Source organism: Cornus florida, unplaced genomic scaffold, assembly GCF_030987335.1.
Source record: "Cornus florida cultivar Cherokee Brave unplaced genomic scaffold, ASM3098733v1 CherokeeBrave_3.0.0_Hap2_Chr11, whole genome shotgun sequence".
In the NCBI taxonomy this organism is placed as follows: Eukaryota; Viridiplantae; Streptophyta; class Magnoliopsida; order Cornales; family Cornaceae; genus Cornus; species Cornus florida.
Window position 1 is genome coordinate 81,254,325 of NW_026775581.1, and position 23,670 is coordinate 81,277,994.

The window sequence follows — 23,670 nt, forward strand, 5'->3', positions numbered from 1 at the left end:
GGGACCAAATGGATCTTTAAAAATAAACTTGATGAGCATGGTCTTGTGATGAGAAATAAAGCTAGATTAGTTGCACAAGGATATACTCAAGTTGAAGGAATAGATTTTGATGAGACTTTTGCACCTGTTGCTAGACTTGAGTCTATTCGACTTCTTTTTACTCTTGCATGTCACTTTAAATTCAAATTGTTTCAAATGGATGTTAAAAGTGCTTTTCTAAATGGTATTTTGTAGGAAGAAATTTATGTAGCATAACCAAAAGGTTTTATTGATCCACATAAACTTGATTTTGTTGTTCATCTTAAAAAGGCTCTTTATGGTTTAAAGCAAGTGCCTAGAGCATGGTATGAGAAGTTGACTTCTTATCTATTGCACAAGGGCTTTAGAAGAGGAGGGGCAGATAAAACATTGTTTATTTTCAAGAAAGGAAAAGATTTTCTTGTTGCTCAAATATATGTGGATGATATTGTTTTTGGTGTTACATGTGATAACCTTATTCATACTTTTTCTAAAGATTTGAGTAAAACTTTTGAAATGAGCATGGTTGGTGAACTGACTTTCTTTCTAGGTCTCCAAGTAAAACAACTTGATGATAGGATTTTCATATCTCAATCAAAGTATGCAAAGGAGCTAGTTAAGAAGTTTGGTATGAAAGATTCAAAGCATATTCAAACTCCTATGAGTACTTCATCCAAATTGGATAGAGACTCTGATCCTAACAAGGTTGATCATTTCTTGCATAGGAGTATGATTGGTAGCTTGTTGTATTTCGTTGCAACTAGGCCAGATATTCAATTTAGTGTAGGTGTTTGTGCTAGGTATCAAGCTGATCCTAGAGAACAACACATTCTTGCAGTCAAACGCATTATTCGTTATGTCAATAGTACATTGAATTATGGATTGCGTTATTCTTCTGAGTCTAACTCTGGAAACAAGGATGATAAAAAGAGTACGTCAAGTGGTTATTTTTATGTTGGTACTAATCTTATTTTATGGTGCAGCAAGAAGCAAAATTACATATCTTTATCATCTTGTGAGGCTGAATACATTGTGTGATACCCCTCGATTCTAGAACCACGGGTGATCAAGTCTGGGCACAGATCCGAAGGATACCAGACAATCAATATATAAACAAGTAGGAATAAAACTGAATTAAGAATAAAATAATTATACGCTGAAAAGAATTTTAATTGTAAAACCTCCAAAATAAAAGTTTGAATATAAATAAAATTTCCAATTCGTACAACTCGGGAATCCATCTAGTGGACCCCTAATATTTCTAACTGGTAACACAATTACAGAATTAAAATCCAAAACCAAAATAAGAAAGAAAAATCCTATGTAGTCGGAAGAGTGAGTGACTGTATCTGCATCACCACGATCAAACCCTAAGCCTGGTACTCACGAACACCTGAAAAAAATAAATGTGGGTCAGGCCCACATGCAAGTTCCATCCTACTACAATCCGTACATAAACCCGATACGCAGATACATCCTAGATAGCTCGGCAATATCTACAATAGTCCATAGATATATAAATACACACTATAGGATGCTCATTAGCCTATAACATAGTTCAGCCTGGGTAGAAGGTGACATATAAAACACGTTTTTCAGCGGCCAAGTACCTAAACCTACCAGGGAACATTAGCTATATCTAGCTACTCAACCTTTGCAATATACGCACCCTAACCATGATCAGGAGACTCAAGCTCGTATCACAGTACCATAAATATATATATAAATTCCTTCCTAATGCCGAAAGATAAAACAAGCATCCATTATGTCGTTCAACTGTTTTAGTTGACAGGACATGTATCCATGTAGGAGTTAACTATTTTAGTTAATCTATTCCGTATGTAAGAAGGGGTAGGACTTAGCTTTTTGATCTAATCCATCCCTGATATGTCACCGTCCCATACCGGTACATATAATGCAAATGATCCATAAACGATGCACATTCATTAGAACATCAAATAAATCCAGAAACCAGCATAATAGAAAACAGATATTATTAAGATCCTATTATGCATCCAGTATATGATTATAATCATTAATCCTCCAAATAAATTGTTAAAGTATTGATAAACAATTTATATTATCCACATCCATACAATTGATAAAAACAGAAGTTAAACAGTTCATCAATTAACATCCATAACCTGTTATAATGATCAGCCAGAAATATGAACTAAATACATTATACTAGATATCCCAAACCATCCTCTCATACCATATTATTTAAATTGCCAAAACAAAGACAAGTAATGAAATCCTTCACAAATCCTTAACAGCATGAAAGTTAGCATTTACACCACATGACGTCCCTTTGATCCTCCACTCCAAAACCTGTGCCTGATATAATATGACACTCTGAATTCTAAACTGCTCATTATATGAAACCCTAACAGTATTCCCATACTAGTTCATTTAGTTCGCTAAACCAAAACTAGCAACTAAAATTCTTACCACTCCTGACAGCATACCATTTAATATCTAAGTTAACACTGTCTATGCCCATATCCTACACCGAACTTTCTGGCCTCCATTAAAGTATATAAATAATTTATATAACATCCCAAAAGTAATTCGATACCAGTCAGTTTAAGTTATTAAAACAAACTTATTAATTTAAACATTCATCCTTCCTTGACAGCATGCCTATTCCACGTTTCTGTTTCCTGATGCCCCTTAAGATTAGCACCCTAGCATAAACCAACTATTTAAGGGTCTTAATAGGTTAATTTTAACATATTTGAAACCCCCTTTAATTTTTACTATTTGCGTTTAACCCCAGAACTCCCGAAAAATTGCAGAAAACACCCCGTAGGGGTTTTTTCCCATGGGAGCCGGCTCCCCTTTATTGGAGCTGGCTCCTAGGCTTCTAGAGCCGGCTCCCCCTCATGGAGAGCCGGCTCTCTCTTCATGGGAGCCGGCTCCCACCATTTAGGAGCCGGTTCTCACCCCTGAGAGCCCCTCTGCCTTGTCTCTACTTCGTCCGATGATTTTTCTGCGTTTTCGGCGAAGTCCGACGTTCCTGTCCCAAGTATTTTAACATTCCTAGGGTTAAATTTAAATTCTTAACACCCTAGAAACTTCTCACCATCCAGCATGCATTAATTGACAAAAATCTAAAACAAAAACAAAACCGTATCCAAAAACGCCAATCACAGTTAACTTAACATATGAACAATCTAAAGTCTGATCACATGTGTCAAAATTCCATTATAAAGGTTAATTAACTTCCTAACCATCCTAACAACACCTCACATTGCATTATGAATTAATTTACAGAGGTTTAATACATAATCTAACAATTTATGCAAGGAAAGCCATCTTCAGTTATTATACGTTAACCAAATTTCAGACTAAACTAATATGCATAAAATTTGTTTTAAAAGTTTTAATTAAATTCCTAGAGTCTATTTAGAATGCACAGAACACAAGTTTACAGGAAGGAGAGAATGAAACTTGCCTTTAGATTTCGTTTTGAAACTGTAACACCCCCACATTTTCCACGCATAAGTTGATCAGGCTTATACACGAAAAACGAGGGATATCAAAAACAATTGGCAATATACAAGCATGGAATACAAAATGATGATAATAAAAGGATTTAGACAGGAAATGAACACTAAATAATACAACATCCATCCATCCCTTATTTAATACCGTACTTCATTACAATTTGGAAATCCTATGTCAAGGATCCCTAAATATAACCCTGAGAGTTCAACGTCAAAAGTAAATGAAAACTGAAACTGAAGTATTACATAAAACTTCTACCCTGCACTGGATCGTAAGAGTAGATGAGTTCGGATGATGGTCCCACACTGCTAACCTCAGCCTTGAAACGGATACTGACCGTATCCTGAAATAACAACAATGGTGGGTCAACCCCACGAGCAAGTCCTCTCTACTATGACCCAAATCAGAGAATCAAATAAATTAATCATTATGAATCGGATGAGTACTATATCTGTATACATCCTATGGGAACTATCCGATGTATAACATGACCTCAACCAGAATAGACGGTGATCACTTAGACTCACACTAGGTGGTTAAGTGTCGCCTTTCCCTACCCGGGAAATCAGCTATTATACATGGTGCACGGTACTGACAACACAGACTATAACGAACTACACAGTGATAACACCTCGCAAAGTACTGATGAATATACTGAGCATATAAATTAGGCAACACATGCCAACAATATTAATAAATATACCGAGAATGTCAATTAGGCAACACATGCCCATAATATTAATAAATATACCGAGTATGTCAATTAGGCAACACATGCCAATAATATTAAACCACATACCCCGACAGCCACACATCTGTCTATCGCAACGAATGCATAAGGTATAAATGAGTCTAAACTTATTAGTCAGCTCACATGGTTCTATATGGCAACACATCCATATAATATAAATGCGACATAATAAACAGTCCATTTATTCCCTGAAATGCACACAGCATAATAATCATGGTTTATATACGATTAACAGTATAAACATCCCATAAGATATCATGGATAATTTATCTGACTAAAACCATGGCCTTATTTAATTTTAACAGTAATGTTTGATACCATTTAATACGATAATAACACTATTTATATTTAACAATGTCGTTAAATAAACCACATTAGTATCCGTACTGATAACGAGCCAATAAATGCTTAGAAAAGATTAATCGGTCATAAGAATAAGTAACGGGTATAAAAATAATAATTTCGTGGCCCGTTAAACCCGTAAATACCAACTCAGTACCTAAAAATCCAAGTTTAAGGTTCTGGAATTTACAAAACAGGCCCTAGGGGTATTCTGGTAATTTCCAGCAGCTGTAGGGACCCCACACGCGCCCTCACGCGCCTCCCAGAGCCTCCCCACGCGCAACCAAGCTTTCCCACTCTCCCACGCGCCTCCACGCGCGTCTGGCATCAGCCACGCGCCCGCACGCGCTCCCACGCGCGTCTGGAGAGTCCCACGCGCGCGCACGCGCTGCCACGCGCGCACTAAGGGTGCCTTGCTGACGCGGCGTCCTCCGGTTGGTTGGCTGCATCTCCTTTCCTACATGCGCGTCACACCGGATCATCTCACCCTATCTTCCCTCCATCCAACACCCACAGATCCGGGTGTACCGCGGTATCATGGACCGCGATGCACCGGATCAATCAGACTCCACTAATGGCCAGGATGCGCGCGTACACCCTCCTATGGTGCGCCGCGTCGCACCGGATCACTCCGGTCGTCTCCCCCACTGCCGGCGACCGGAAAACTCGCCGGAAGGTCGCCGGAAATTGCAGAAAATGCTCGGAAAAATCTAGAAAATTCTAGAAAAATCCCTAAAGTCTTATTTAATTATTTTTAGCCATTATTAATTTCATAGGACATTAAATAAATATATACCATCCTATATAATTAAAATTCCATTAATTTAATAAAATAAAATTAATTATTTATTAACCTCCTAACCTTGGCTCTATGCATAAAAATAAGCTAAACAATTAATTTATTAATTCAAAGGGGAAAAGTAGATAATAACTTGCCTTTTTGGATTTAAAATAAATCCGCCGGTCTGCGCGTAGTCGGGTAAAATTGCCTACACCGGTCCAAGCTTCTTTCTCTTTCTCTTTTCCTTTCACTCTTATAAAATAGCTCTCTAGAATTTATACTTTGCTTCTACCTCCCTTTATTTTCTTCTAAGGCAAGCTAGTTAATTTATATACAAAATATATAATATAAATATTACAAATATCTAATTTTTATTAACTTCTCACCCATTTCTCATACTCCTACCTATATGGCTTTAAGACAATGCTATCTTTAATCAAGATATTTGATCCACCATTCTACCATAGTAAATGAAATTCTATCCTAGTATTTAATTTTTAATCATTACCTTGATTTAATACTAATATTATTATTACTAATATTATTATTAATAAACTTTTATAATTATTATTATTATTATATTATTATTATTATTATTATTATTAAACTAATATAATTATTATTATTACAAAATAATACATTATATCATCATAATACTATATAACACAAATATAATACTTTAATTAACTAATAATGATTAATATAAGCATAACCAACAAATAAAATTATTAATAATAATACATGCATAATTAAATGAATAAATTTACTATTTTAACATACTCAATTAATTTACATGCACAATTAAATGAACTTAATATAATAATGTAATATGCACAAATAAATAAATAAAATTAATTAACCTAACACAAAATTAATTTAAATACATTCTTTAAAATTACGGGGTATTACATTCTCCCCCCCTAATAAAGGAATTTCGTCCCCGAAATTCACTACATACCTGTATTAAAAAGCTCTGGATACTTGGCACGGATAATATCTTCCCGTTCCCAAGTAGACTCTGTAGCACTATGATGGCTCCACTGTACACGTACTAATGGAATAGTCTTCGTGCGCAGTATCTGATTCCTACGATCGAGAATGCAGTAAGGTTGTTCCAAATAGGTTGCATCGGGTTGCAACTCAATCTCACCCACATCAATGTGTTGGTATCGATCTTCATCCCGTAGAAATTTTCGCAGCATAGATACATGAAAAACATTATGTACTCTATGAAGATTATCTGGTAGAGCCAGACGATAAGCTACTGCCCCAATCCGATCTGTAATCATAAAAGGACCCACAAAACGAGGCGATAACTTACCCTTTGACCCAAACCGCATTACTCCCTTCATAGGAGAAACCTTAAGCAAAACCTGATCACCAACCTTAAACTCCAAAGCACGAGTTCGACGGTCAGCATAACTTTTCTGTCTGCTTTGAGCTGTACGCATCCGATCCCTAATGATAGCGATCTTTTCTGACGTGTCCTTAATAAATTCAGGACCCAAAAGGCTGTTCTCACCAACTCCAAGCCAACAGACAGGAGACCTACACGGTCTGCCGTACAAAGCCTCAAATGGTGCCATACCAATAGTTTTCTGATAACTATTGTTATAAGCAAACTCTGAAAGCGGCAAATATTCCTCCCAATTGCCCTTAAAATCAAGGACACATGCCCGCAACATGTCTTCTAAAATCTGATTAACTCGCTCAGTCTGTCCATCTGTTTGAGGATGATAAGCAGTGCTAAGATATAGTTCTGTACCTAAAGCCTGCTGAAAGCTCCTCCAAAATCCTGATACAAACTTCGGATCTCTATCTGATACGATGGACAATGGTACACCATGAAGTTTCACCATTTCTGCAATATACAGCTTAGCATACTGTTCTGACGTAAAGCTTGACCGAACAGGCAGAAAGTGAGCGGACTTGGTCAATCTATCAACAATGACCCAAATAGAGTTGTGATTATGCTGTGAAGTAGGTAATCCCTCTATAAAGTCCATGGAAATACTTTCCCATTTCCACTCTGGTATGGGAAGTGGTTGTAACGATCCTGGCGGTCTCTGATGATCAATCTTAATCATCTGACAGGTGCTACATTTAGAGACAAAGATAGCTATATCTCTTTTCATGCCGGCCCACCAAAACTGGCGTTTCATGTCCTGATACATCTTGTCTCCCCCTGGATGTACAGAGAACTGAGAAGTGTGTGTCTCTCTCATCACAACATTTCTCAAATTATCAGCTGAAGGCACAATTAAACGTCCCTTGTACCTTAATCCTCCATCAGTCCCTATAGAATAAAAAGGAACATCTCCGGAGGCTAACTCCGAAACCCGATCAATACACTGTTGATCTGAGAGTTGCGCTTGAATGACCTGATGAATGATAGAAGGAGTTACTACCACACATGCCATAAAAGCGTCTGCTAACTCATCAACCGTCTTCAAAGCATCCCACTCTGTTGTAAACAAAGCTGAAAGGCTGACATAGGGTCGGCGGCTGAGTGCGTCTGCTACAACATTCGCCTTCCCTGGATGATACTGAATAGAGAAATGATAGTCTTTCACGAACTCCAACCATCTGTGCCGTCTCATATTCAGTTCCCTCTGTGTGAACAAATACTGTAGACTCTTATGATCGCTAAACAATCGAAAAGTCTCCCCCAAAAGATAATGTCTCCAAATACGCAAGGCAAAAACCACTGCTGCGAGTTCTAGATCGTGAGTCGGGTAATTAAGCTCATGAGACTTAAGCTTCCTAGACCCATAAGAAACTGGTCGCTCTTCTTGCATCAACACACAACCCAAACCCTTCAGAGAAGCGTCGGTAAATACTAAATACTCGATTCCACTCTGAGGTGTGGCTAAAACAGGTGCAGAAGTTAACTTACTCTTCAATTCAGCAAAAGCAGTCTGACAAGAATCATCCCATACAAATGGTACATTCTTCTTAGTCAGATGAGTAAGTGGACCCGCAATTTTGGAAAATCCCTGGATGAACCTGCGATAATACCCCGCCAATCCCAGAAAACTGCGAATCTCTGTCGGTGAGGTAGGCTGTCCCCACTCCATAACGGCCGCAACCTTGGCTGGATCTACTGCTAACCCTTCTTCTGACACTACATGACCCAGAAATTTGACCTCTTTCTGCCAAAATTCACACTTCTCAAACTTCGCAAACAACTGATGTTCTCGAAGTGTCTGCAATACTGTGCGTAAATGTCTGGCATGGTCCTTCTCCAACTTAGAGTAAACCAGAATATCATCAATGAAAACAATGACAAACTGATCTAAGTATTCTCTGAATACTCTATTCATCAAGTCCATAAAGACAGCTGGAGCGTTCGTTAAACTGAAAGGCATAACACGAAACTCATAAGATCCGTACCTCGTGAGGAATGCTGTCTTTGGAACATCTTGTTCTCTGACTCGTAGCTGATGATAACCAGACCTCAAATCGATCTTTGAGAAGTAAGTAGCTCCCTTCAACTGATCAAACAGGTCATCAATTCTGGGCAACGGGTACTTGTTGCGAATAGTGACCTTGTTCAGTTCTCTGTAATCAATACAAAGACGAAGAGATCCATCCTTCTTCTTTACAAACAGTACTGGTGCTCCCCATGGTGAAGTACTCCTACGAATAAATCCCTGGCTGAGCAGCTGCTGAATTTGATCCTTCAACTCTCGCATCTCTACTGGTGCCATTCTGTATGGCACCTTAGCAATAGGCGTAGTGCCTGGAGCTAAATCAATAACGAAGTCTATCTCTCGACTCGGTGGCAAACCTGGAATTTCCTGGAATACATCCTGAAATTCCTGTACTACCGGAATGCTGTCAAGAGATACCGCAGTCGCTTCCTGTGAGTCCTCTTTAAGAACGAATAAATAAGTGCTAGACCCTCTATCAGGTTGTGGTACAACAAGAAGATACATCTCCTGTCCTGGTATGGAAAATACAATAGACTTTTCGTAACAGTTAACCTGAGCATGGTACTGAGATAACCAGTCCATCCCAAGTATAACATCATACGAATGCATATCTAACACTAACAAATTTGCAAGAAATCGAAGCCGGCCCATATCTATAAGGATATCACCGCTATACTCTCGTAAAATTGCGCCAACTCCCAATGGTGTATAAATATTAAGAGGTTGGTCACATAACTGAGTCGTCATACCAGATAAGATAACAAAAGATCTAGACACAAAAGAATGTGATGCACCAGTGTCAAACAGTATACGAGCAGTTCTACCATGTATAGAAAACATACCCTCAATAGCCTGAGGAGCCTGCACATTATGTGGCATGAAGTTATAAACTCTGCCATGATGCAATTGCTGTGGAGGTTGCCCCGGAGGAAATGGTGGTGCTGGAAGTGCCGGAAAATTCTGAACTTGCCCACGTGGCATCGGTGGGGCCGGTAGAGGTAACGGCTGATTAGGTCTCGGCTGCCCATACTGTCCCTGCTTAGCTTTGGGACACATCTTGGCCGGATGCCCAATCTCTCTACAGTGATAACAACGTCCCATAAAAGGACCTGCCTGCCTCCTCTGTTGACTTCCCGACCACTGTTCCTGTCTGGTCTGAGGTATCCCACCTTGTCTACCCTGATTTGGGACTCCATCCCTCTGCACATCTGGGTTTCCTTTGTTTTTCTTCCAAGGTTGATGTCCTTGAAATCTGCCCCGATCATTGGACTTGGCACCACTGTTGCTTCCTTTCTCCACTGTCTGGTAGTCTCGGTTAGTCCGCTTATCTCCCTTGGACTTCCGGTAATCACTCCTCATCTGGCAGTGCTGTAAGGCGGCATTAACCACCTGGATATAAGTAGTATATGCCGGACTACCTAAGATCACCACTTTAATCGGCCATATCAACCCCTTCACAAAGCGGTCTCGCTTCTTTTCTTCCGTATTGACCTCCTCTGGTGCAAATAATGACAAATTAATGAACTTCTGTTCATACTCAGCCACAGTCATATCTTCCTGTTGCAGATCCAGGAATTCAGTCTTCATCGCTGATCTTACTGACATAGGAAAATACTTGTTGTCAAAGCGAGTCTGAAATTCAACATACGTCAATCTGGTCCTCTCATCGACAGTAGTAATAGACTCCCACCACTGCAATGCATTGCCTATCAGCATAAACGTAGCCAGCATCTGTTTCTGCACTTTGGTACAGATTACCATCCGAAGATGACGCTCGCTCTCCTGTTTCCACTGATATGCTAACAAGACATCTGTGGACCCTGCAAATGTCGGTGGATTTCCCCGGATGAACGAGTGACGAACTTTGTCCCATGACATTGGCTGTGCCACTGGTTCAGGAACAGGTACTATCGGAGGAGGTTGCTGGTTTCGTAGAGCAGATGCTACTCCTGCTGCCACAGCTCGTGCAATGATATCAGCAACTTGAGGAGAAAATTCCTGATTCTCATTTTGAGTTGGGGAAATACTGCGATAACGGTTCGCATTCCTTGTCCCACGCCGAGACATCCTTCTTTTAAATTCAGAAAAAATCTAACGTCAGTACATTATAATGGACCGACTAAAAGAATACAAAGAACCCTAATACTTAGGCTCTAATTATCAGAATACACAATGCGGAAGTATAGTAATCACAGATCCCTAAGACACTCGAACCTGGAATGCTCTGATACCAACTGTAACACCCCCACATTTTCCACGCATAAGTTGATCAGGCTTATACACGAAAAACGAGGGATATCAAAAACAATTGGCAATATACAAGCATGGAATACAAAATGATGATAATAAAAGGATTTAGACAGGAAATGAACACTAAATAATACAACATCCATCCATCCCTTATTTAATACCGTACTTCATTACAACTTGGAAATCCTATGTCAAGGATCCCTAAATATAACCCTGAGAGTTCAACGTCAAAAGTAAATGAAAACTGAAACTGAAGTATTACATAAAACTTCTACCCTGCACTGGATCGTAAGAGTAGATGAGTTCGGATGATGGTCCCACACTGCTAACCTCAGCCTTGAAACGGATACTGACCGTATTTTGAAATAACAACAATGGTGGGTCAACCCCACGAGCAAGTCCTCTCTACTATGACCCAAATCAGAGAATCAAATAAATTAATCATTATGAATCGGATGAGTACTATATCTGTATACATCCTATGGGAACTATCCGATGTATAACATGACCTCAACCAGAATAGACGGTGATCACTTAGACTCACACTAGGTGGTTAAGTGTCGCCTTTCCCTACCCGGGAAATCAGCTATTATACATGGTGCACGGTACTGACAACACAGACTATAACGAACTACACAGTGATAACACCTCGCAAAGTACTGATGAATATACTGAGCATATAAATTAGGCAACACATGCCAACAATATTAATAAATATACCGAGAATGTCAATTAGGCAACACATGCCCATAATATTAATAAATATACCGAGTATGTCAATTAGGCAACACATGCCAATAATATTAAACCACATACCCCGACAGCCACACATCTGTCTATCGCAACGAATGCATAAGGTATAAATGAGTCTAAACTTATTAGTCAGCTCACATGGTTCTATATGGCAACACATCCATATAATATAAATGCGACATAATAAACAGTCCATTTATTCCCTGAAATGCACACAGCATAATAATCATGGTTTATATACGATTAACAGTATAAACATCCCATAAGATATCATGGATAATTTATCTGACTAAAACCATGGCCTTATTTAATTTTAACAGTAATGTTTGATACCATTTAATACGATAATAACACTATTTATATTTAACAATGTCGTTAAATAAACCACATTAGTATCCGTACTGATAACGAGCCAATAAATGCTTAGAAAAGATTAATCGGTCATAAGAATAAGTAACGGGTATAAAAATAATAATTTCGTGGCCCGTTAAACCCGTAAATACCAACTCAGTACCTAAAAATCCAAGTTTAAGGTTCTGGAATTTACAAAACAGGCCCTAGGGGTATTCTGGTAATTTCCAGCAGCTGTAGGGACCCCACACGCGCCCTCACGCGCCTCCCAGAGCCTCCCCACGCGCAACCAAGCTTTCCCACTCTCCCACGCGCCTCCACGCGCGTCTGGCATCAGCCACGCGCCCGCACGCGCTCCCACGCGCGTCTGGAGAGTCCCACGCGCGCGCACGCGCTGCCACGCGCGCACTAAGGGTGCCTTGCTGACGCGGCGTCCTCCGGTTGGTTGGCTGCATCTCCTTTCCTACATGCGCGTCACACCGGATCATCTCACCCTATCTTCCCTCCATCCAACACCCACAGATCCGGGTGTACCGCGGTATCATGGACCGCGATGCACCGGATCAATCAGACTCCACTAATGGCCAGGATGCGCGCGTACACCCTCCTATGGTGCGCCGCGTCGCACCGGATCACTCCGGTCGTCTCCCCCACTGCCGGCGACCGGAAAACTCGCCGGAAGGTCGCCGGAAATTGCAGAAAATGCTCGGAAAAATCTAGAAAATTCTAGAAAAATCCCTAAAGTCTTATTTAATTATTTTTAGCCATTATTAATTTCATAGGACATTAAATAAATATATACCATCCTATATAATTAAAATTCCATTAATTTAATAAAATAAAATTAATTATTTATTAACCTCCTAACCTTGGCTCTATGCATAAAAATAAGCTAAACAATTAATTTATTAATTCAAAGGGGAAAAGTAGATAATAACTTGCCTTTTTGGATTTAAAATAAATCCGCCGGTCTGCGCGTAGTCGGGTAAAATTGCCTACACCGGTCCAAGCTTCTTTCTCTTTCTCTTTTCCTTTCACTCTTATAAAATAGCTCTCTAGAATTTATACTTTGCTTCTACCTCCCTTTATTTTCTTCTAAGGCAAGCTAGTTAATTTATATACAAAATATATAATATAAATATTACAAATATCTAATTTTTATTAACTTCTCACCCATTTCTCATACTCCTACCTATATGGCTTTAAGACAATGCTATCTTTAATCAAGATATTTGATCCACCATTCTACCATAGTAAATGAAATTCTATCCTAGTATTTAATTTTTAATCATTACCTTGATTTAATACTAATATTATTATTACTAATATTATTATTAATAAACTTTTATAATTATTATTATTATATTATTATTATTATTATTATTATTATTAAACTAATATAATTATTATTATTACAAAATAATACATTATATCATCATAATACTATATAACACAAATATAATACTTTAATTAACTAATAATGATTAATATAAGCATAACCAACAAATAAAATTATTAATAATAATACATGCATAATTAAATGAATAAATTTACTATTTTAACATACTCAATTAATTTACATGCACAATTAAATGAACTTAATATAATAATGTAATATGCACAAATAAATAAATAAAATTAATTAACCTAACACAAAATTAATTTAAATACATTCTTTAAAATTACGGGGTATTACAGAAACCTTACAGCCGCATCGTCTCTAAGTTTCAGAATTTTCTTATACTGCTCCCACCTCTGACCATTGTTCCATTCCTCTGTTCTTCCTCCTTAGCTTCATAGATTAATACTACGTGAATAATGTTTTATTTTAACCCTTGCAGACTACACAAGAATATACACATTGAAGTGTATACAACCCTCTCTATGTATCTCTGTTTTTTCCTCTTAAATTACCCCTACGTGAATAGGGTTTTCTCCCAAAAACCCTTGCAACATATATCGTTATATATATATATAGACTCCTCTGAAACCTTAATCCCAAATCCAGTCCAACCCTAAGTCCAGCCCAACTACAAGTCGGCTACCTAATTACTTAATCATAACACCCTAAACCTAATTATCACCCAACATGGTAATAAACAAGTGACCACAACAGTTACATTCATTATACCTATATCTGGAATAAAATTAACTAACTAATTAATTAATTACCCTTAAACATAATTAAGGAAGACAAATAAATAATTATAACTAAAAACCACACAGAACACACATAAAATTTTATAAGCTACCCAAAATTAAATTAAAACAATAATCAAATATTTAAATTAACCAAAAAGTAAATTAAAACAATTACAATCAATTTAAACAAACACAATTACCAATTAAGCAAATAAAACAATTAAGCTAAACAAATAACAAATAAGTCCAAGTATTAAATAAAAAAAAAAAAAATGAAATACAAATAAAAATTGAAAATTAAATTCCCATCCCCATTTTATCCTTTTGAAAACTAGGGGTATTACACATTGCTGCTGAAAATTGTTACATACAATTGCTTTGGATGAAACAGATGCTTCTGGATTATGGAGTTGATTAGGGTACTATTTCTATCTTTTGTGATAATACTAGTACAATTAATATTTCAAAGAATCCAGTTTTGCATTCTAGGATTAAACATATTGATCTTCGATATCACTTTCTTAGGGAACTTGTTGAACAAAATGTCGTATATTTGGAAAAAGTGCATACTGATCAGAATTTGGCTGATATTCTCACTAAACCATTAGATGCTCCTAAGTTTTCTCATTTTAGGAAATCTATTGGTGTCTATTATCTTGATTAGACGCATTGCAAAAACATAGTCTAGAAAGGATCTTCATGCATATCTTGAGAGTCTATATTATGTTTTTGGGAAGTTAAACAAACTATATTGATTGAGTATATTGAACACAAGGAGTTTCATGACACATGAATTATCTGTGGAAAGCATACAATGGCTATGATTTGATAAAGTTGGTTTTGCTTACTTATTGTATAGTAAATAAATCATTGATAGTACATTTACTTGATATGTCATTGTTTTGGTTAAAGATAATGTTGGTATGATTGATCATTGTCTTGAAATTTAAACTTGATTTATGTGTTTTAGATCAAAAGAGTGAAAAAAAAACAAAAAAAAAAGTTGAAAAACAGCTTGGCATGAAAAAAGTTTTTGAAAAAGAAAGAAAAATATTTGCTGTTTAGAAAAAGGTGAGATGGAAAAGGCTACCTTTGAGATTTGTCCGAAAGCTACCTTGACTCAAAACAAATGGGAATAAGAGAAAGAGCTGGCTGCCCATAAGAGTGAAAGCCGCAAATGTACAAAAAGAAAAATGGAGCACAAAGAGAGATATATAAAAAAAAAAATAAAAAAAAAAATGTGTCTTTTGCATATGTTGATTGTTTGATTTCTAAGGATATGTAATATCATTGATTTATTATATGATATCTGAACAATTGACAGATTATATGTTTTTGGAACTTGGTGGTGATTTTACTACAGTTACTAAGTTTGTGGAACTTAAAAGAATTGATCTTGGTTATTTCTGTTGATACATATAATCTTGTGGAGTCTACAATCTCATTAGTTTCAGTTTACAAGATTTATATGGTTGGTTGCTTCCTACTACTAAGATTTTTCTTCCTTGAGACCCTTGTTAATTTATGACAAAAAGGGGTAAATAATTTAAGAGTTGAGATTCTAATCATTCAGGGGGAGAGATATTTTTTGCATTAAGGGGGAGAACCATTGTTCATTGCATTACATTGCATTGACATTCAGGCATTATTAGCTTTGTGATTTTATGCTTGTGTTTATTTTCTTGATTAAGCTTCATAAGTAGTTGTGTTTGAGCTAATATGCAGATTACAGGTTGCTACATGTGTTGAAGTTTCATGAGGTTCAAGAAAATTTTCGCTTTTTATTTCCTTTAACAATCAATGTAATTTACTTTCCTGCTTGGGTAGATTGCTGAATTGTTTTTAGGGTTTTGTCACGAAATTGCTAAAGGGGGAGATTATGAGATATATATTTTAATTGGCTTAATTCGTTGTCAAAACAAGTCCGATTGAGTTGTAATTTTTCAGTTCAAAATTTCAAAGATTGAAGATCGGATGCGGATTTGAAGAAGAAAGTCAAGTGTTCATGATATACTACATTCTGAGATAATGAGAACGATGCTCTAAGAAGGTTAAGAGGTAGTGAGAACAGTTAGGAAGGGTTCTGGAAGGTTCGGAACAAGTTTAATTGCAAAAATTTCAAGACTGGTCATCTTGAACTGGTTCAAGAGGGCTGAACCGGTTCAAGAATCCGTGGGATTCCTTACTGTCCATCTTGAACTGGTTCAAGATGGCTGAACCGGTTCAAGAAGTCCTGGATGCATCAAGTTTCCAAGTTTCCATCTTCTGATGTTTTCTTTTTTATCCCAACTTCCTTCCAAGTCCTATGCACGAAATTTATCATATTTTCTGAGGGATTAGGACTTTCAAGACTCTATATAAACCATGTCATATACATTGGTTGAGGTACGACTTGAAGGAAAAATCAATTCTATATTTTGAGAAAGCCTTTAGAGAAAGAAAAAATCAGAAAATCAAATTTGATTATTCTGAATTTATTTTTGAGAGCACACATTTATATTCATGAGTGATTTAGTTATAGTGTTCTCTATCTCATTGGAATTGGAGCTGTATTGAAGATTTAGATATTCCAGATGATCAGCAGGATTTAATTCTTCTACAATCATATTCAAATCTTGAAGAATAAAAGTAAACGCAGTCACACTTTGAAAGGGTTGGAGCATTCGAGGAGTGTTGTCTGATCTACCTGCTACTCTTCTACAAATATCAAGTGTAAGCCTGAGGTCAAGTTACTATTGGATGGGGAGTCGCAAAGCCAGAGGATCGTCAGCGGTTGGTGTGGTGTAGAACGATAGGGTGTGAGTCAGAGTTAAAGTTCGGTATACTTTGTTTCAAACATAGTGGATCGGTTTACTTTGGACTAAACAGTCCACGAGATTTTTCCCATAATAGTTGACGTATTTTATCAACCGGGGTTTCCTCGCTAAAATCTTGGTGTAATCTCTCTAACTCTAACTTGCTTTACTATTCATATATTTGTGATTGTGGATGTTTAAATTGATTATATAATTTAATCAATCATAAATTGAGCAAGTTGACCTAATAATTAGATCTAGGTCGTTAAAGGTGTTAAATACAATTAAAATTAACTAATTGTTTTCGCACCCCGCGTAACTCTTGTTTCACAACTCGTTCTCTTCTTTAAAAGCCATTTGCTTAAAAAGGGACCAAGACTCTTCCTCAGACAAGCTTTCTAAAACATAAGGTGAATTCGCTCCTAAAGTAGTTGCAACTAATTTACTACGGGCGCTTATTAAAATCGTACTTCCTTTTGCACCACCCTTCAACAGATCTCTCAAGTTTAACCGTCGGTCACGATTCTCGTTCCAAACATCATCCAACACAAGAAAATATTTCTTCCCATTAATTATTTCCCTAAGTTTCTTTTGCACCCCTTCCATATGAAGGTCCTCTGGTTTTTTGCCTGTTGCACTCTCTTATGGCATTTTTTGCTACTTGTTCCACAGTTTCTATGGCATTTAGAAACACACACCCACATGTTAATTTCAAAATGTTTTTTGACATTTTCATCACTAGATACTAATTGTGCAAGTGCAGTTTTTCCCATCCCCCCGATCCTAACTATTGCAACCACTGACTCATTCTCTTGAACCTCGGAATCCATCAACAGTTTTAGAATTTCCTTTTTATCATTATCCCTCCCAATAACATTTTCAGCAGGCACAAAAGAGTGACTATCCTCCATCCTATTCATCTGAAGTTGCATATCTATAGGCGGTTCAATACTAAAGTGGAATTTGATCTTAGTTTCAGCAATGGCATCTAGTCTCTCACGAATGGCCTTAACTTTGTGACTCATCTTAAGACGGAAAAACAGCTGGTTTGAGCTTGAAAAGAAAATGCGTACCTTCTAGGCCTTTTTGTTGGAAGTCATCACCTTACGCTGCAAATCTTCTGTTGAGAAGTCATCCGAATCATCAACGACTTCTTTGAGCTTTTTGAGCCAAACACTAGCCTGATTGTCTGGGTCGTGCTTCTGTTGCTGGGCATCAAGAAGTACTGCTTTCACAGTGGAAATGGTGTCCTCCAATCTGCCACTCTGTTTTGAGACCTCACATCAATTGGATCTCTTGGAAAGCAGCAGAGCTCAACTTCTTCACAATTTCAGTCACAATGTTAGAAAGAACTGCGTCCGCCATTTTTTAGTGGTTACTGGAGTGATTGAAAAGTAATGCTATTCGAATGGTATGAGGTTGCAGTAAGTGGAAGACTGCCATGACCCATATTTGGAGACATATTACTGAATTGTTTAACGGCGATATAATATGTTGCATGTCTCTGAATATATATATATATATATATATATATATATATATATATATTTCCCGAAAAATATGTCTCCAGCTGGATATTATTTGAATGGTATGAGTGGAAGACTGCCATGACCCATGTTTATAGAATCGACTTCTTTCACCTTATAACGCGGACTTGCAGTTTTCACATTGGTGTGCTTTTTCGGTGACAGAAATCACATGCAATGCCTTGGTCATTATGCTAGGCCCAATAACCGCTGGTACAAGGGAACACAATACGACTATATCTCGGTCTCTACGACCAATTTATTCAATATTATATGTTGTGGCTGTTTGCCTAGTTTGTATTGAATTCAGGCTCTGCTGCAATTTGGTTCTTATTATATAAGGACAGGTTTCAGTGTAGACTCTCAGTCGCTGCTATTGAAGTCTATGTTCTTTGATTTTGTTTAATTGGATGTTGTTCAGATTCTAGTTCTTTGTTTAGTCATTGAAATTTCCCTTCGTTTTTCATTTCTTGCACTCGTTTGTTTCTTCAATAAAATTATAATTTACCAAAAAAAAAAAAAAAAATGCATAATAATCCTCAGGGGCACAATGTCGTATGACACAAATTCGCTAAACCAAATTGAATCTGTTTTGAAACTACACACCAATTGGTTCTGGGAAGGGTACACTATACTAGCTTGACATGAAAGTCCACCATATAGAACCACAAATTTACCCAATAATCTAATATAGAAAATGTTAGGAAATTTGCAGATTAATTATAAGACACTAAGAACATAATACATCAAATCTTATCGATAATTCTAATAAATATTATACAATATAATATGTATACAAAACAATAATTTTATATCTCAACATTTCAGAATTACACCTTTTAACATGAACAACGTAGAAAAGAATATGGTCTTGAGCTCAAAGCAATAGGTGCAAAAGTCAACTGGATTACTGTCAGTAAGCCTAAGGAATATGGCGGTTTGGGGTCCTCAGGGGTGTAGCAGAGTTGGTTGGAGGAGGAGCCTCTAAGTACTAGACATCCATATCTAGCACTTGGGTGTGGGTTTGATTCTCCTCCAACTCTACAAGTTCCTGACTTAAAATACTACTTGCACTATGGGGTCGGGGTGGGTAGTCAGGGTTTACCTGATAATTATAAGTCCAAAGGGCGGGTAATTGCAAGGGTTTCATGTTATCACAAAAAAAAAAAAAATGGTGGTTTGGGATGCCTAATCTGGGCTTATCTTAACAGAATTTCTATTCTTAATCACATTTGGAAGTTGATAAGGGGCAATCTCTGCGGTTTGAATGGGTTCAGTCAAACATCATCAAAGGTAAGAATTTCTGGTGTCTCAAGCCCTCACAGCTTAGTTCTTGGAATTGGAGAACGATGTTGAAGTTGCGTGGGCTTGCTAGACCTTTCATCAAGCATCATGTGGGCAATAGAAAAGATACATCTCATTGGCATGATTTTTGGCTTCCTATGGGTTCCTCTTCACCAAAGAGTTCAGTATACTATCATTGCAAATTCTAGGTGGAATGATCATGCTACTGTTTCTTCTCTCATTAGGCATGGCCAGTGGCGAATTCATCACTCTTTTCGGACTATGGTCCTAAAGAAGGATTTGGGACTTCTTCCAGCACAAATGTGGTATTTATGGTGGAGATCCTGTGTGTAGCAACATAGGTAGATGGGTTCTTGCTGTTTGGGATACAAATTCTAAGTCCATCCCTCTGTATACCTACAAGCTATGTTTTTTCTGCTCGTATTTACTTTCTTTGGAAAGAGAGGAATGCTCCTAAGCTTTTCAGGGAAATGCTCGTCGCCGGAGGTGGTGCTGAATGAATCAGCATTCAGGAATCAACTCCTCTCTTTAAGAATCTGTTGAGGTCTTACATCAATTTATGTAAAACCCACTTTCGTAAATAACAAAGGAGGAGTTTTTTTTATGAAAAAAAAAAAAAAAAAAAAATTGAGGAGTTTAATTTAAAACTTTTTTTTTCACAAACTGTTTAAAATTTGAGACCGAGCGAGTAATAAATAATAAAGAAAGAGTGTTTTTCTTCTTTAAAAAAATTTTGATTCATAAATTTTTTTTTTGAGACTCACAGGAAAAATAAGACGACATTGACATGAGTCTTTTCTGAATTAAAAAAAATTTTGATTCATACATTTATTTTGAGACTCACAAGAATAATAAGACGACAGTGATATAAGTCTTTTCTGAATTTTAAAAGTTTTGTTTCAAAATGAGGTTTTTTTTTTAACCTTAAGAATTCAGTAGGGCACGTTTATAAATATCAAAATTAGGGTATAAAAATACAAATAAAAGAAAATTGTAGTGACTGAAATTGCGACCTAATGTGGGGAATAAAAAAAATGCAATATAAGAATAATAGAAGAAACCATATGAATTAACAAGATAACAAGAAACATTTTGATAGAGTAATATACGAAAAACAACAATGATAAAATAAGTAGAAAACAACCTGAATGCTACATGCAAGTGTGAGTCGTTCAATACAATTCCAAGACATAAAACGTTCACGGTAGCGTATCAATTTTGGGTCAAAATTGCCGTTCAAAAGAAAGAGATGGTGAGAGATTTTTCAAAAATAGGCTCATTGCTTCATACCCATAAATATATATTACCAAAAACATTTTTAGAAGCTTAATTTGTAATAATTTTATGCCATTAAAAGTATAGAAATGAAATTAAAATAAAACTATCATAGAGTGTAATAAACTCAAATTATCTAAAATGATAATTTTATTTATTTTATTTTTTTTGGGTAAATTGCAAAAAGAAAAACCCACTATATAAAAAGTGTTCTGCTTGTTCAAAAGTGTATAGAAATCCCTATAATCTGAAATTTTATAACAAATTGCCCCTGCCAAAAATAAATACTTTTAAGTATACATAGCGACCATTTGAAAATAATTTTGTCAAAAGATTTTATTTGTTTATTAGAAAAATAATTAAATAAATAAAACCCCTTTCTCTTATCTAAAGCTTTTGGCTTGCAAACACTTCCTAAGATCAATGACTCCCTAATTCAAGCTATGTTTTACCATATATGTATTGAACAGTCCTCCCCAAAGCTTAAGCTTCCATAATTACAAGAATTTAAAAAATAAAAAAAAAAATTTTAAAAATTGACAAGCAGATAAAGATGTTTTAATCAAAGAGGAATTTTATCAAACAGTTGTTAGATACGTAGTAATAAATAAAACGATTTCCAAGATAGGATGCTGAGAGTCATCATTACCTGTTGATGATCCCCGATACAATATAATCTGCATTGCTCTCGCTGAATTACTAAATTGTTTTAAGAATCTGTTGAGATAAAACCCACTTTCATAAATACCGAAGGAGGAGTTTTTTATAAAAATAAAAAATAAAAAATAAAAAAATAAATTAAGGAATTTAATTTAAAACTTTTTTTTTTTTTTACAAACTGTTGAAAATTTGAGATGGAGTGAGTAATAAATAATAAAGGAAGAATGTTTTTTTTTTTTATATTTTATTTTAAATTTGATTCATAATTTTTTTTTTTGTGAGACTCACAGGAAGAATAAGACGACATCTACGTGAGTCTTTTATGAATTTTAAAAGTTTGTTACAAAATGAGGTTTTTATTTTTATTTTTTTTTATTTTTTCTTTTTCTTAAGAATTCAGTAGGGCACGTTTATAAACATCAAAGTTAGTGTATAAAAATACAAATAAAAGAAAATTGTAGTGAGTCTAGTGACTGCAATTGCGACCTAATGTGGCTCCTCGCACTATAGGTTATTTATAACTTATTTTGTTGTGAGAAAATAACTGCAAATATGAAAAAACATTTCTTAAGGGGAGCTATTGGCATGGAAACATTTCAAGCACAACTACTAAAGATATGGTAGTAAGCCAGTAATTTATTGTACAATTAATTCCATAGATTGAATGAGAACGCCTGAAGTAATTAGTTTAGAACATCACCTAAGGAAAAGGCAAACAAAGAATTCATAGAGTGAAAGTCACTCGTTCAATGTAACATACCAAACATTTATTTTTCTAACAAGAGGTGCAAAGAATAGATTGAGACGTCAAAGACCGACTTGCAATACTGCTCTTGAGAAAGTAGTCGTCTTCAATTCAGAAGACGAAAACTCATTAGAAAATGCTAGGAACAGTACGTCCAGTGGCGAGAACTCTTCTGTGGCTGCTGATCACAGTGATGATAATGACAGCTAAAAGACTTCTGAATGGGCATGACTGAGCAAGTCATTTGCATATGCATTAAATGATTTTCCTTGAATTTTGTAACACCAGAAGGAAATTTAGACTGCATTTGTTTTTTGGAAATGACATGAAAGTTTAACCATTGTTTCTCGGAAGCAAACAAAAGTATGTATTTTTTGTAGCGTTGTTTTTGAGAAGTGTGTTTTCTAAATCATTGTAAAGGACGTTAACAAAGAGTTAGGTTGTTAAATGCCCCGTTAAGCTGATTGAATCTACTCAACTTGAATTTTATTATTATTATTTAATGATCGAAATCCTTCTTACTGCTACAACTGGTTGAATCTGTTGTGCAATGTGGTTTTGAAAAGGTCCAATTTCAAGAACATGAGAATTACATCCAAAGCCTATGTGGTTTTCGCACTCTACCTTTGTAGGTGTTGAATATATCTCACTTTAGATGGCCCACATTTTTGGTCAAACGGTCAACGGACTATGCCACATCATTAACAATGGCCCACAAAGCTTGGTCAAATGGTCAACAAGCGACGTCACATCAGAAATTATGGCCCACAAGTCAAACAGTCTAAGTTACGTGACACTTACCACGTCAGTATACTTTGAACAGAAGATCGAAGATTTGAAGACCTAAGTTGGGAGCAGGATTCAGGATTACTTGGGATCCGAAGAGGTTCTTGATTTGGTGGATGAAGTTCAGGGCTCGTCGAGTTGACACTCGACCTGACTCGTAGAGAAAAATACCATTTTGACTCCCATACATTTTAGACCCATCTTAATTAACATTATTTTATAATGTTAATGGGCCCCACATATGAT

The 23,670-nt window shown here is 36.3% G+C and overlaps 1 protein-coding gene across 1 annotated transcript; it reads left to right on the forward strand.

Moving 5' to 3' along the window:
* Positions 1-540: 540 nt before the first annotated feature.
* LOC132281398 (uncharacterized mitochondrial protein AtMg00810-like) lies at positions 541-15,745 on the forward strand. The gene is made up of 2 exons (XM_059783107.1): positions 541-949; positions 15,657-15,745. Exons 1-2 carry the CDS (start codon positions 541-543, stop codon positions 15,743-15,745), a joined length of 498 nt encoding a protein of 165 aa, XP_059639090.1.
* Positions 15,746-23,670: the final 7,925 nt, after the last annotated feature.

Bases quoted from the DNA above. Each gene is read 5' to 3' on its own strand.
- LOC132281398 (XM_059783107.1), top strand. From the start codon at position 541: ATGGTTGGTGAACTGACTTTCTTTCTAGGTCTCCAAGTAAAACAACTT. The intron at 950-15,656 runs GTACGTCAAGTG...AACAATTGACAG, and splicing joins AAACAAGGATGATAAAAAGA to ATTATATGTTTTTGGAACTT.